At 44.0% G+C, this 15,000-nt stretch overlaps 2 protein-coding genes across 2 annotated transcripts in view; both read left to right on the top strand.

Annotated features, from left to right (window-relative positions):
• Positions 1-5,204, top strand: part of LOC105911233 (zinc finger protein Aiolos-like) — a 17,080-nt gene extending 11,876 nt beyond the window's left edge. The window contains exon 9 of the mRNA XM_012840017.3: positions 3,841-5,204. Within this exon, the coding sequence (XP_012695471.3) occupies positions 3,841-4,562 (722 nt within the window). The 3' untranslated portion in view covers positions 4,563-5,204. The remainder of the gene's footprint in view (positions 1-3,840) is intronic.
• A 1,936-nt stretch (positions 5,205-7,140) lies between these two features.
• Positions 7,141-15,000, top strand: part of LOC105911235 (MLLT6, PHD finger containing) — a 23,585-nt gene continuing 15,725 nt past the window's right edge. Inside the window, 6 exon segments of the mRNA XM_031561738.2 lie at positions 7,141-8,697; positions 9,799-9,878; positions 11,234-11,288; positions 11,654-11,763; positions 12,063-12,166; positions 13,465-13,558. Of these exon segments, the coding sequence (XP_031417598.2) occupies positions 8,589-8,697; positions 9,799-9,878; positions 11,234-11,288; positions 11,654-11,763; positions 12,063-12,166; positions 13,465-13,558 (552 nt within the window). The 5' untranslated portion in view covers positions 7,141-8,588.

Genomic DNA, 15,000 nt, shown 5'->3' with positions numbered 1-15,000 from the left:
TCATAAGCCCTATGTGGCAAACCACTCCCTAGCCAGACATGCTAGCGTTGTATCGCTTAGTGCACGTGATCAAAGGAGCCACCCGAAAGTGTGTGGGAGTTTTTTACAGGCAGCGGGATTGCCTTCTTACTCGTATGACTCACCTGTCATTAGATAATTCAAACCAAAGTTGAGTGTTCGGTTACACTTCGCCCAGGTCCTGTGCTGGTGTTCAGGGTTGCTCAGCGCTGCACCAAGGGAAGTGTAAAGGGGTTACAGCAGGACCTCACGCGTGGTTTCAGGCAGTCGTCGCCATTTCCAAGCATTTCTTTATTTAAAAAAAGAAAAAAAAAGAGAAGTGGAGAAGTGAAACGAGAGTTATCGTGTTAGTTCAGCTGTCATGTCAAATTAGGAAACGTATGAAATAGCATTTCAGCAACGTTCTTTTTTATTTAAGGAATGCTAGTGTCTTGGCGTTTTTGTAACCAAGTATGATTGTTATACTGGGGCCCCACTCTGAGATGAACAGGAATCTTTTTTAAAGGACTTTTATTTCTCCAGTCCCACTCCCAGATGTAGTCTGAACATATGTAAGTGGACAAACACAATTAGCAAGCCTTTAGTGTTTCCAGCAGTTCATTTTAATTTGTTTTACTTTCGTGTTTTCTTTTTAAAATATAAATTATTCACAAGTAATGACACTACCATATCACCCACACTTTGAATTTGTGTTTTATGATCAACACTAATATATTCACCCTATCCTTTCACTAGCAAAGTTACCAACACAATCACAGCAGTCTTTAGCCTGGCTCAGTTGGTAGGTGATTGTGTGAGTCACACACACATACACAGACACACAGACACATACACAGACAGACACAGACACAGACACAGACACACAGACACAGTATGAAGAACATCACCAACAAGTAGCATGACAGTTAAAATAACCCGCATTTTAGCTTGCCACTTCTTTCTGTGTACATATGTTATTTTTCTTTATCTGAGGAGAATATACTGTGTTGGTAAGCATGATTTATTTAGGTGTAAGGGTGTGAAAAAAGCTGCCCACATTAAGCCACGTGGGCACATTTTCTTTCATTTTTAAATTCATGTTGGGCGTGTAAAAGTTATTCTTGTTTTTTCTCAACTTGTTTTTTCCTTTACTTGGATCATTTCAAAAGCACTTCTGCTGCTTATTCAAAAGGGACTGCAGTCATCTCCATGTTGCCTATTCACTGTGTTGATCAAGCCTGTAGAGTTGACTCCAGAGGTTTTTTGCGGAGGTACATTTAACTCCTGAGGTGTTCACTTAATACAAGCATTCTAAAAGTCTTTGGATGTTAACCGACTCTGACTTAGAGTGTGACTCTGGAGAATCGAATCGTTTGGAATGCTCTCCTTCTCTGCCTCTTACATAGGCGGTGGCAGTGGGGCCTTTAATACGTTCATTTGATTGTTGTAAAACGCCAGTAGTCATTTATTGAACCTGACTCAGGAACACAGGAACAAACCCACACTTAAAGTAACAAATTGACACTTTTTGAGGTATGGTTTTATAGGCAACTAGTTTTGGTACCATCCTCAAACTCATTTTGACAGCATATGGTCATGTGAAGGACAGATAAACAACTGTGTCTTTCCCACTAGCCATCCAGGATATGCCCTATGTAGTTCTATGTTTTCCGGGCTGGAACACCCTGCAAAAATGGAAGAAAAGCTTTCACAGCATGACTTTGCCAGCTATACTGCCACAAGACACCAGTTAGTGTGTTGGCAAGCTTCTATCAGTGTCAGCTGGGCTGTTGGTGTTGTTTTCCAAGGTTTTTCGCATGCCTTTTAGGTAGTAAGCTTACTAGTTTTGGAACAGATCTCCTTATTGCTGCTTTAACTAGTGAGGTAGAATGTATTAAAAACATTAAAAAAGAGGTTGGTATGTTATTCTCTTACACATTCTGGGGCTTACTCTTTTCACCCATTACTCTGGGATGCATTACCACAGGTGGCAGTGCAATACGTCAGTAGAACTAAAAAACGAAACATGCACCCTTCAAATAAGGCACACACACACACACACACACACACACACACACACACACACACACACCTTGCATGCTTCATGGGAGGTCATGCAAATGTCTGCACAGAAATGGAAAAAAATTGAGATGATCTCATTCAATAGTCAGTTATTTAGTGAGCCTTTTGGTAAAATGTGTAACAGACTTTTGTCATCACTTCCCAAAAACCTGTGAGTGCACGAACGCTTCCAAGACGTCTGTCTTAACTTAGCGAGTTTAGTTTCGTCGACGGAGGCCGTTGTAGGAGCGTTATCACCCTGACAAATAAACTGAAATCTCTCAATATGACAACCACAGAGGAAAAGAGAAGTAATGTCTTCGACCGCAGGGAGAAAAACAGCCATGGCAGAGAAACGTGAGCAGGTGTCCCTTTTATGTTTTGCAGCTGCAGTACAGGCCTCTCTCTCTCGCTGTCTCTTATAGTCTTTCATTTTTTCTCTATCTTTCAAAGTCTGTGCTCTCTCTCTCTCTCTCTGTTTGTTTTCTTTTCTTTCACTCTTTCATTGCCCCCCTCTCTTTCTCTGTCTGTTTCCCTCTTTGTCTCTACTTTCTCACAACTATCTTTGACCCTCTTTCTCCCATTTCCCTTCTTCTTTCTCTCTCTCTCTCTCTCTCTCTCTCTCTCTCTCTCTCTCTCTCTCTCACACACACACACTCACACACACACACACACACACACACACACACACACACACACACACTCTCCCCCCTCTCTCTCTCTCTCACTCTCTCTCTCTCACACACACACACACACACACACACACTCACACACACACACACACACACTCTCTCCTCTCTCTTTTTCTCTTTCTCTCTCTCACACTCTCCTCTCTCTCTGTCACACACACGCACACACTCCCCTCTCTCTCACACACTGTCCTCTCTCTCTCTCTCTCTCTCTCTCTGTCACACACACACACACACTCTCCCCTCTCTCTTTCTCTCTCTCACACACTGTCCTCTCTCTCTCTCTCTCTCTCTCTCTCTCTCTGTCACACACACACACTCTCCTCACTCTCTTTCTCTGTCACACACACACACACTCTCCCCTCTCTCTTTCTCTCTCTCACACTCGGTCCTCTCTCTCTCACAATATCTCATAATAGCAATCCTTCTTCTGTTTTCTCCGACCCATTTGGACAGATGACTCAACGTTGTGGTAGTCCAGCGCCCCCTGGTCTGTCTTCTAAGCAGTCACTTAAAAGCTATTTTTAGTGTTTATATCCACATTTGCTGATTTCTTTTTTAGATCGATTGTTATCCTCCATTTTGTCCTATCTGATCTCTCTCACAGACCTACCCTATTTACTTTTCACTTGATACTATTTACTGTCATTGGAGACCCATTGCGTGGATTTTCTGTCTTTTTAAACTTTGTTGTAGCTTCCAAATCCTTAGTGGTTCTACTCTACACGATTGTCATCTCTTGGCTTCCTCAATCACACAGGCATTTTCCACAGGAAGCTTCCAGAAAGATTGTCTTCACCTATGGAACTTATTGTTAACCGAATCAGACACAGCCTGATGACATCATTCTTACAGTACTTAAACTAATCTGTATGCCCAGCTTGACTGTCTACAGTAATGAGAGATGGTCAATTTCTTGTCCAAGTGTTTGTTTAAGTTGTGCTCCCTAAGTTCAGCTGATAGAGCAACGTTTTTATAACATCAAGGTCAAAGGTTAGATACCCATGTACCACATGTGCTGATGAAAATCTAGATCTGCACTGGGCTGATACACAGATAAATGTAAAGTTTGTAACTCTTGTATCTGGCCTAGGAGAGAACCCCGTGTGTCTGGACCTGTGCTTCAAGCGGGAGTCGGGGATCAGCTCCGATGCTGCCCAGAGCTCCTCCAACCCCGAGGTCCTCCCTGGTACCCCCTCTGACATGGACCAACCCCCCAACAGGAGCTTCCCCCTGCAGCTCACCGCGGCCCCCCTCACCCTCACCAACGGATGCAAGCTGGAGCGCCCGGCGCCCTGCCTGCCCCATCCGACCCCCGGTTCGGGCCACCTGCCCCTGGACTCCCCCCACCACCCTGATGGCGGCCTGCGTTCCCGCTACGCCTCTGACCCTCACCGACGCGGCCTCCTGCACCTCCACCACCCGCCGCAGCAGCAGCAGCAGCAGCAGCAGCAGCAGCAGCAGCAGCAGCTGCCGTTCAACCTGAGCCACCTGCTCGCGCCCGGCCCCCCCAACGGCCTGCCGTTCCCCCTGCACCACCACCACCACCCTGCTCTGGCCCCCCCTCCTCCGTCCCTCCCCCACACCGGGCCCGAGGTCCTCCGCGTGGTCCAAGGGAAAGGGGAGCCGGTGGGCGCGTACATGTGCGGCCACTGCCGCGTGCTGTTTCTGGACTACGTCATGTTCACCATCCACATGGGCTGCCACGGCTTCCGCGACCCGCTCGAGTGCAACGTGTGCGGCCACCTGAGCCAGGACCGCTACGAGTTCTCTTCGCACATCGCCCGCGGGGAACATTACCTGGAGGTCAAGTGAAGTAGCAGCACACACACACACAGACACACACACAGCCACACACACACGCACACACACACACTGTATGCAGAACATCACCAACAAGTATAATGACAGTTCAAATAATCCGTTTGTATCATTTTTGACAACTTGACAACATGCCTTCAGCTTGGCAATTCTTCTTTTTTTGTAGATATGTATTTTTGTGTGCCTGAGGTGAATGTACTGGTTTGCGTGATTTTTTATTAAGTGTAAGGACGTGAAAAAATCTGCCCATGCAGGCACATTTTCTTTCATTTTGAAATTCATGTTGAATGTGCATAAGTTATTCTTGTTTTCTCTCAACTGGTTTTTTGTTTCACTTGGATCATTTCAAAAGCACTTCTGTTCCCCGGACTAGTCAGATGGCCTAGTTTGAGTATGAATCTTCATATCATGGGATCGACGAACATGACGCAACTACTTTTATTCATATAATGTTGTGCCGTTTTGTTCTACTTTTCTACTTTTCTACTACAATTTTGTACAAGAGTTTAAAATGAAGTGAGCTGCAGTCTAATGCACTGGATTAAATATGCATTACTTGATGTGACATTAAGCATTTACTGTATTATACATTTATTGTTTGCTTTGAAGACTCATAAAGACCCATGCTGTTTCTCAGTTCTCTTTGTCCTCTGTCTGATTCCATATTTGGGAATTATACAATTCACACATTACATATAAATAGTTCAATACCCATTTCCATATATTGAACTATTTGTATGTATGTAGGTATGTGTGTGTGCGTGCGTGCGTGCGTGCGTGCGTGCGTTTGTATGTTTGTATGCATGTATGTATGTATATATGTGTTTTGCGAAATTACATTATTGCCATTGGACCCTTGTTAAGCAGCAACCTCAACAAAAAAGAAAGTTGCACTGCACCGGACAGCACGCGTAGAGAGTGCTAAAGACTTCGACTTGTGATCTTAGAGGTCACATGTGTGCTGGCTGTTTTTAGTGCTGTGGTTTGAGCACTCTTTTGTTAGGCTCACATCTCTGCGAGGTGTAGTCGTGTCCCACCCTACCCTCGTCTTCACAGCTCGAGCGAGAGAGAAACAGAGAAATAGAGGGAGACGGAGTGAGTGAGGGTGAATCAATATGTGTGAGAGAGAGAGAGAGCGAGCGAGAGAGAGAAAGAGAGAGAGAGGTGTCTGCTTCCTGCCCTGGATCTCCCTTCTTCCCCTCTAGAAATGAAGAGAAGAGAAGAGAAGCCCCCTGCTGCCCAGTTAAAGCAGCATAATGCCGTCTACTGTCTGAGGTAGTATTTCACCAAATGCTGCATGGACTGGTATTTCCACAAGTGCCAAAGGGTGTTCCACTTCAAGTGATGACTCTTATCCGAATCAACAGAGAATATGTTGATGAGAGCATGTTTCTCGGTTATGCTTCCTTGTGAATCATAAAACTTTGTGTTGGGAGTTGGGGACACATCGCTGAGCTTACAAAGCTGCAACTGAATTTAGGTCTTCAGGACAAAAACAAGACATGGTGGGATTTGGCTTTGTGAAAACTGAGTCCATGAATTCATTTGGCTACTTTGTTTACTTTAACTTACATTATGTGTTTAAATGTACTTTCTGAACCTCATTTGCTTCGGTTATGGTTTTTTTTTTTTTTCAAGAATTTGCTTCAGTTGATCTTTTTAACTTTTTAAAAGTCTTCCCTTGCTACTCGGTTCTTTGACTTGCACTGGAGGGAAGGACTGGACCCGCACGGGGGTAATTGACCAGCGTGGCTCTCTCTTTCTCCCTCTCTGTCCCTCTCTCTCTCTCTCTCTACTTCCCTCTAGTGGTACTGGTCTGAATTACAGTGAGCATGGAGGGAGCACGTACTGTATTCTTCACTCCCTTTTGCACTCCCTTAAAATTGACATGTTTACATATTAACTCCTCAGACACAGAAAATGGTTAGAAAGTGTTTGGTGCATATATGATCAGAGGGTTCATTTTAAAAATAATTTGAAAACCACGATTAATTGATTATAATGATAACCATTCTTCTCCCTAGTTGGTTACCATGTTTCATAAGTTGACTGGTACAGATGGAAACCACCCACGTACCCCAAGTAGTACCCCTAGTCCACAAACTTCTAAAAAGTCCTACCTCATACTTAAAGGAGACAATCTACTCAAATGTTTCAAATATGAGTTTATTTCCACGAGCTACTCCCATTCTGCAACAGTCAAATAAAAAATGCACAATGCAGGGTTCCCATTCATACCAGCAGAATGGGTCTGAGTGTGCTCTTACATTCCCATAAGTGCTCTCTGTGTGCGGGGGAAGCACTGCAGGCCAGGCTCCATAATAGTATCTCTCTCCATCAGTGCACAGTCATACTAAAAGACCATACTCAAAATGCAACTGCACCAGCAAGGATGAGATAAACAAATTAAATGTTAGGCAACTGGTAGGTCAGGGGTTTTCACTTGTTTAAAATAAAATAAAAAAAACAGTAAATACAATACAAACTCATACAATAAATAATCCTACCAATAAAAAGTAATCATCAGAGTACATACAGTGTGACACTACAGTATGCTGAATTTGTTCCTGTGGATTTATAGCCTTGATCTTTAGTGCTGTCAGCATAGTGTTCCGCTTGTATAGTGAAAAGGACCAGGGTGGGGTCGGGGGATTTCTGAAGAGGTTTCAAAAGTCAGTTACAGTTAAAGTATCTGGGTTAAATCATGAAAACTCCCAAAGGAGATCCAACTGGTGAGACCTCATTCGAGTGTGGTTCAATATTTCTGGGAGACTCAGATTGGTGACTGAGGATGAAGATTGTAGATACTTTGGTGGTAAGGAAAAGGTCAGGCCCTGCACATCATGATCTAGTAAATTAGCCAGGGACATACTGTTGGCCTTCCACTTCTGAGTTGGTACAGAAATGTCTTCAAATCAGGGCTGTTATAGTTAATGAGAACTAAGACTAAAACTAGCGGTGAATGCCACACAAACTAAAACGAAATAGAATTGCAGGTTTTATTCTCGTTCCCCCTTTAATTTGCACTGTGGTTGCTATACCACTTTGTCCTGTTCTGTTTGAGTTCTTGAGGAACACTGGCCTGATAAAAAGGACCTAGGATGAATGAAATAAAGGATACTTGATGTCATGCATCCTTTCATTGTACCTTTCTCAGCTTCTTTAAATCAAGGCTTTCTTCACAATACCAGAAAAACTAAAACTAACACTAAAAATAAAACTACTTATGCACTCGGAAAACTAACTAAAACTAAACCGAAATAAAAAACTAAACTGAAAGACTAAAAAAAAAAAAAACATAATGGCAATTTCAAAACTATAATATCTCTGCTTTACATAATATCGTAACGCAAAAACAGGCTATCTTGTCACTGACAGCAAATCACAATTATGCGAAATTACGACATTTTATTAGATTTTATAGACTCATCATAAGTGTGGACGCACCATTTTATGGACGCAGCATAAAGACTCACCTAAAGTGAGGAACATTTCTGGACATTACAGGCTGTGGGTTGCCCTAAAGTATCCTCGAGATGGCGCTCTATAGATAGCATAGAAATTCAGGTTTCCCGGAGACCTTGCACTCTGTCCTTCTAGGCTATGACTACCGGCTTCATTGAACCATTGTTATTTAGGTCTACATCTAAACCATAAACTATAGCCAGTATAGCCGCCGATGTGCAGTGAACGTTGGACACACAATGTAACAAAGTAGCTCGTAAGTAGTCGTGACACTGTTACTTGGTGTCTGCTACAGCCAGTATTTTGGTCTTGGTGAACGTGACTGACTCATGAGCATGCGCACTGCATCAAATCTCCTGTGTGGGGACGAAAGAGGACATCACGGAAAAAAGTCGCCTTCGGCAACCCCACGCAGTGATCTGAACCCCTCTGGCTGCTATATCACTGCTGCACCGAGCACGATGCCAGGACTAGCGATGCATTCAAGAATTACCAGACTCCACAACAAGGATTAGTGGTTGGACAGACACGTTTATTATACCGTATGGACGCAGTATGCGGGAAATGGTTGGAGGTTGCTGTGTGTGTTCTGACGAGCGCGGCTGGGCTGAGAATCCGCTGGTATATTGTGATGGACACGGGTGCAGCGTCGCCGTGCACCAGGGTAACTGGCCTTCCTGTATTACAATGTTATTACGGGTTTGGAGGGAGATGTTGTTACGCACTTACGTGCGTGTGTGTGTGTACATGTACATACGAGGGCGTGTTGTGTCCCTGATCACACATTAGACATGTAGCTGTGCTACTGGATATGAAAGAGGTGGATAATGTAATCATTATGGTTAAGGATACATTACGCTCGATAGTCACGAGCTGTTAGCTATCGTTAGCTTTTTATGGCAATGCTACAGGGCCTCCAGGAGCATTGTCGCCCTAAAGCGGAGCGCTGAAAGCTTTCCACATGCTTTGTTGACATCATGCTGTTTCTTAGCGCCGCTGTGACCATTTTGTCTCCAATACGGACACAATTGAAGGAATCCTTTCTCAGTCAAGTGGCGTTATGGTACGCTCATTGTTTCAGCTGTCAGTTACACGTATGCCATAGTGTAGTTATATTGTGTCTTACCGCCAGCTGAACATCGTAGAATGAATAGGAAACTTTACAAGCTGTTCCAACTTTATCTTGACTATTATGTGGTAGAACAAAAATACATAGTCCACACCACCTATTAATATTAAATAATGATTTCTGTATGTTAAAATTAAGTGATGATGATGCAAGTGGAAATAAGATTGAGTGGAATTGATGGAGAGTGGGTGTTTCTCTGTACAAAGAAAGTTTGCCTCCATTATTATCATTGAACTATGATACTCGTATTCCTTCTGTTGGAGAGTCATAACAGCATGTGAAGTTGTATTCATATGCTGTATGCTGAACATACACATTACAGTATGGCTTCTCAGTTTAACTTTACTGTTAATCATTTTAAGATGTCCTGCTTTAAAATCATCACATTCATTTGTATTGTCATCTACATTAACAAGGGGACTTATGCTAGTGCTCTCAACAGCCATAAATGTGTATGTGGTTGTGTGTGTGTGTGTGTGTGTGTGTGTGTGTGTGTGTCTGCATCTGGAAGTGGATGTGACTCCACATCTCTGAGTGTGTGCGTTTGTGACTGTTGTCATGGCATCTCCTTGACAACTGTTTCATACAGTAATAGTAACGCGTGTTTGCGTGTCTTGTTTTATTGCCGTTCTCCAGCCTGCTATGGCATCGTCCAGGTGCCCACTGGACCGTGGTTCTGCCGCAAGTGTGAGTCCCAGGAGCGAGCAGCGCGAGTGGTGAGACCCCTGACCCCTGACCCCTGAGCCAAACGCACACTTCCACAGGCACTATCTGCATTCAAACGCACACTTCCACAGGCACTATCTGCATTCAAACGCACACTTCCACAGACACTATCTGCATTCAAACGCACACTTCCACAGACACTATCTGCATTCAAACGCACACTTCCACAGACACTATCTGCATTCAAACGCACACTTCCACAGACACTATCTGCATTCAAACGCACACTTCCACAGGCACTATCTGCATTCAAAAAGTCAAAAAGTAAAAAAGACAGTGTTTTAGTGTCTCTCTTACACTATCTTTTAGAATTTGTCGCTGCTTCTTCATGTGCCAGTATAATAAGCTTATCGGCCTGTGTGATATGTATACAGCATTACAGTGTGCTATACAAAGCTTCTCATTCTGTCAGATAAAAAGTTGTGGGGCAAGTATTAGTTTACGCCATTTCATTGTTAAATAATTCAAGGATCCACCTGTTTGATCTACAATGTTTTCTTGCTCACTTTGTAAATGCCATTTTTGGATTTTATACCATATGTGGTATGTAATCTGTATTTATTGTATCTTTCTTGGTAAGAGTAAGTCTGACACAGTCATCCAAAGGGATAGAGGGAATGATACCCATATCACTGTCACTTGTGTGAAACCATGGGAAGATTCTCAAGAACAAAGTACAAAGCAGCTCCCTTGTAAATATGATGCCTCTCCTCAGCCCCTGTGAAGGGTCTTGCCATCTTTGCCTGATTTCACAGACAGATAGTCCAGATGTCTTACAGGTGTTGCACAGGCGTCAACGGAGAGACTTGCTCCAATTGGAAACCCCAAAGCTCTTACTCCCGATTTAGAAACACCCCACAGTCGTGCCAATGAGGTCACTGAACACCACCATGAACACTGATATAGTGAAACACTTAATAGTTAGAAATGTGTCAGTTTTTTAGCATTAGTAGTGGCCAGTAAAGTGAGTAAATGTCATCTCCATGATCTGATAACACACATGTTCCCCTTGTGCTGGCGTGCTCCCCACACAAGCTCGTTGCTTGGCAAAATGAGTTCATGTAAATGAATGCAAATGCACACCTACTCGTAAGCCACTTTGTTTACTCGCATCACGTGTTCGCCCAGACTCAGTCTTTTCCCAGTTCACCGCCAGACCCAGGATATGCCGCTTCTCCCAGCAGCGAAAAAAAAAACGAAGGGGGTCAGACGCGGTTTATTGTGTCACTATGGCAACAGAGCTCAGGTTTATGGCCCAGGGCGCTTTTGATAACCGGGGCGGAGTTTTATGGTGTCGTATACCGGCTCAGAATGGTGAGTGCATTTCTGCTTCTCTCTCCCTCAGAGATGTGAGCTGTGTCCACATAAAGATGGAGCCCTTAAAAGGACAGACAGTGGAGGTAAACGTCTGAATTACTCTCTCTCTGTCTCTCTCTCTCTCTCTCTCTCTTTCTCTCTCTCTTTCATTCACTCTCTTAGTGTTTAAATCTTCCAATTATTGTGTATTATGTTACAGTGTATGTTGAAACTCAAAACTTGACCTGTTCCCATGCTGTCTTTATGTCTCTCACTGCAGACTTGTTGTTCTTTTTGTGTGTGTGTGTGTCTGTCTGTGTGTGTCTGTGTGTGTGTGTGTGTGTGTGTGTGTGTGTGCGTGCGTGCGTGCGTGCGTGCGTGCGTGCGTGCGTGTGGTGTGTGTGTGTGTGTGTGTGTGTGCGTGGTGTGTGTGTGTGTGTGTGTGTGTGTGTGTGTGGTGTGTCCACAGGCTGGGCCCATGTGGTGTGTGCTTTATACATCCCTGAGGTGCAGTTTGCCAACGTCCTGACCATGGAGCCCATTGTCCTGCAGTATGTGCCCCACGAGAGATACATCAAGGTTACTCACTCACTCCTTCCTCTCTTCTCTTTCTTTCTTCTTTCTTTCTTTCACTCTTTCTTTCTTTCACTCTTTCTTTCTTTCACTTTTCTGTTACCCTGAGAGTTTTTGTTTACTCCCGGAGTTATCCCTCTGTTTCAGTCACTCTTTTTTCTCTTCTCTTCTCTAATCTTGTATTTGTTTTCCCTTTCCTTACACTTCTCCTCTCATTTTTGTCCCCTTTTCCTCTTTTCCTCTTTTTCTCTTTCTCTCTCTCCAACTCTCTTTGATTGTTAATATCTCTCCTGTCTTGTTTTCAGACATGTTATATCTGTGAGGACCACGGGCGAGAAAGCAAGGCAGCCTGTGGTGCTTGCATGACCTGCAACCGACCAGGCTGTAGACAAGCCTTCCATGTCACCTGGTGGGTTCAATTGTGTGTGTGTGTGTGTGTGTGTGTGTGTGTGTGTGTGTGTGTGTGTGTGTGTGTGTGTGTGTGTGTGTGTGTGTGTGTCTGTGTCTGTGTGTCTGTCTATCTGTCAGTGTGTATGTAAAAGAGATAGGGTGGGAGGGAGTATGTGAATACTTGTGTGTGTGTGTGTGTGTGTATGCGTGTGTGTGTGTGTGTGTGTGTGTGTATGTGTGTGTGTGTGTGTTTTCAGCTTAAAATGTATGAACAGCCTTTAGCCTTCGAGATGTACAGAGCTGTATCAGAGCGTCCTCAGCAATCGGACAGGCCGTGGTGAATGTACAACGTGTACTTTTGAAGCCTACCGTAATGATTTCATTCTCACAAAACAGCAGGTTAGACAATCAGCAATACTATTTGGGAAAGATGTTGTCACGATTCGGAATGCAGAGACCCAATCGCAGACCAAATGCAGGGAAGAATTCAGGATTTATTCAAAAGTTTAAAGCACAGAAGATGTCTGTTATTCAGATCCTCAGAACTACATTATCGTTGTTACATTAGAAATCTATTTAGAGTTTTGACGACAGAACCTATATGTTTGCACAAATGAATAGTAGTAGTACCTGTGGATAACTTATAAGAGATTGTTCTAATCCAAACATAACATATTTGGGTCATCAGAGGTGCTTTGCCATAGTAGTGTGTAATGATATCACACATTCTGCTACCAGTTACAGGAAAATTAATTAGGAACTCAATTAACAGCGTGCCGTCCAATAATCTTATCAGACCTGCAGCCAGCTTTGGTGTGTGACTATACCCCCACTGTGACATCAGTTTGTGCTAGGTGTGAGTGTGTGTGCAAGCGCACATGTGTGTGTGTGTGTGTGTGTGTGTGTGTGTGTGTGTGTGTGCCTACTCCTTAGTGTGTGAGTGTGTGTGCTAAATCCTGAGTGTGTGTGAGTGTGTGTGCTTACTCCTGAGTGTGTGTGCTCACTCATAAGTGTGTGTGAGTGTGTGTGGTCACTCCTGAGTGTGTGTGTGTGTGTGTGTGTGTGCTCACTCATAAGTGTGTGTGAGTGTGTGTGCTCACTCATAAGTGTGTGTGTGTGTGTGCTCACTCCTGGGTGTGTGTGCAAGCGCACATGTGTGTGTGTGTGTGTGAGTGTGTGTGCTTACTCCTTAGTGTGTGAGTGTGTGTGCTAAATCCTGAGTGTGTGTGAGTGTGTGTGTGTGTGTGTGTGTGTGTGTGCTCACTCCTGGGTGTGTGTGCTCACTCAAGGGTGTGTGTGTGCTCCTCCCTCCCTCAGTGCTCAGATGGCAGGTCTGCTGTGTGAAGAGGAGGGGCCGGAGGCAGACAACGTGAAGTACTGCGGCTACTGCAAACACCATTACAGCAAGATGGTGAGAGAGCGCACACACACACACACACACATAGACAGACACACACACACACACACACACACACACACACATACACATACACACACATACCAACACACACACACACATACACACATACCAACACACACACACACACACACACACACACACACACACACACACACACACACACACACACAATAGTGTGGTAGTGTGTGTGTGTGTGTATATCTGGAGCTTGATTAGGCATGTGTAGCCTACACAACGCTTCTAAAGACACAAAGCTAAACAGTGACAATTGGAAAATAGCAAAGACAGAAAGCGCAGAGCCTCATGAACACCTCGATGTAGTATGCAAACTAAACGCACACACACACACACACACACACAGACACACACACACACACACACACACACACACACACACACACACACACACACACACACACACACACACACACACACACACACACACACACACACACACACACACACACACACACACACACACACACACACACAGCACAGAGCTAAAACGTGCTAATCAGTGTCTGTTAATGAATGTTCCAATCTTGCCTGAGAAATCCTTGCACCTATATCTGGTATGTAGATGCTCGCTCTCTGCCTGCTTTGTTATTAGATCTAGTTTAGTGTGAGGAGTTTGCAAAAATGCACACAGTGCAATTTGGTGAAATCTCTGATCTGGCTTCACTTATAGCGAGCAGAGATCTGATCAGAACGTGAAATATAGGCAACAGCTGCAGAGGACGTGGCTGATACATACACAAGCTGTAATGTGCAGTGACTGCACTATAAGCTTACATTTACATACACCTTGTGGTTAGGGTGTCCAAATACAGATATACATGGCACAGAGCACTGAGAGACCATTCATTCACTATTCTCCTCATTATTGTTTATTATTAATAATAATAATAATAATAATAATAATAATAAACTTTATTTGTATAGCACCTTTCATAAAAAACCATGCAGCTCAAAGTGCTTAACAGCAAAGAAGAAAGTGTTTAATGAAGGTGAATCTATTTATTTGCACTTCGTCACTTTCGTGGTTACACGTAGATAGCAGTGGCTGTTTGCATTAGTGGCACCTGGCCCAAATCTCAGTCTTTTTTCTCAGTCAACCAACGATCGGACACATAATCGAGAAGGAATGGCATTCCTGGCTGTCCAGGTCGACCTGATACGCACATTAGCCGGGCGCAGAAGGGGGAAGGCCTCGAAACGGCACGTCTCACGACCGCCCTTACTGTAAAACACGGAGATTTATGTCCGTTAAACTGTTTACATGGAATGCTGGCGCCCTCAGTCGTGTTCCGCCTATCTGACCATCTTCAAAGGGTCCGCTGTGGCATGTAAAACTACTCCGGGGTTGATATATGGAGTTTGTCTGGGCTTGGGTGCCACTAATGAGATGGTTTCCCCCTCTCTCTCTCTCTCTC

The sequence above is a fragment of the Clupea harengus genome, chromosome 24 (genome assembly GCF_900700415.2).
Source record: "Clupea harengus chromosome 24, Ch_v2.0.2, whole genome shotgun sequence".
Taxonomy (NCBI): domain Eukaryota; kingdom Metazoa; phylum Chordata; class Actinopteri; order Clupeiformes; family Clupeidae; genus Clupea; species Clupea harengus.
This window is presented reverse-complemented; position numbering and strand designations above follow the sequence as displayed.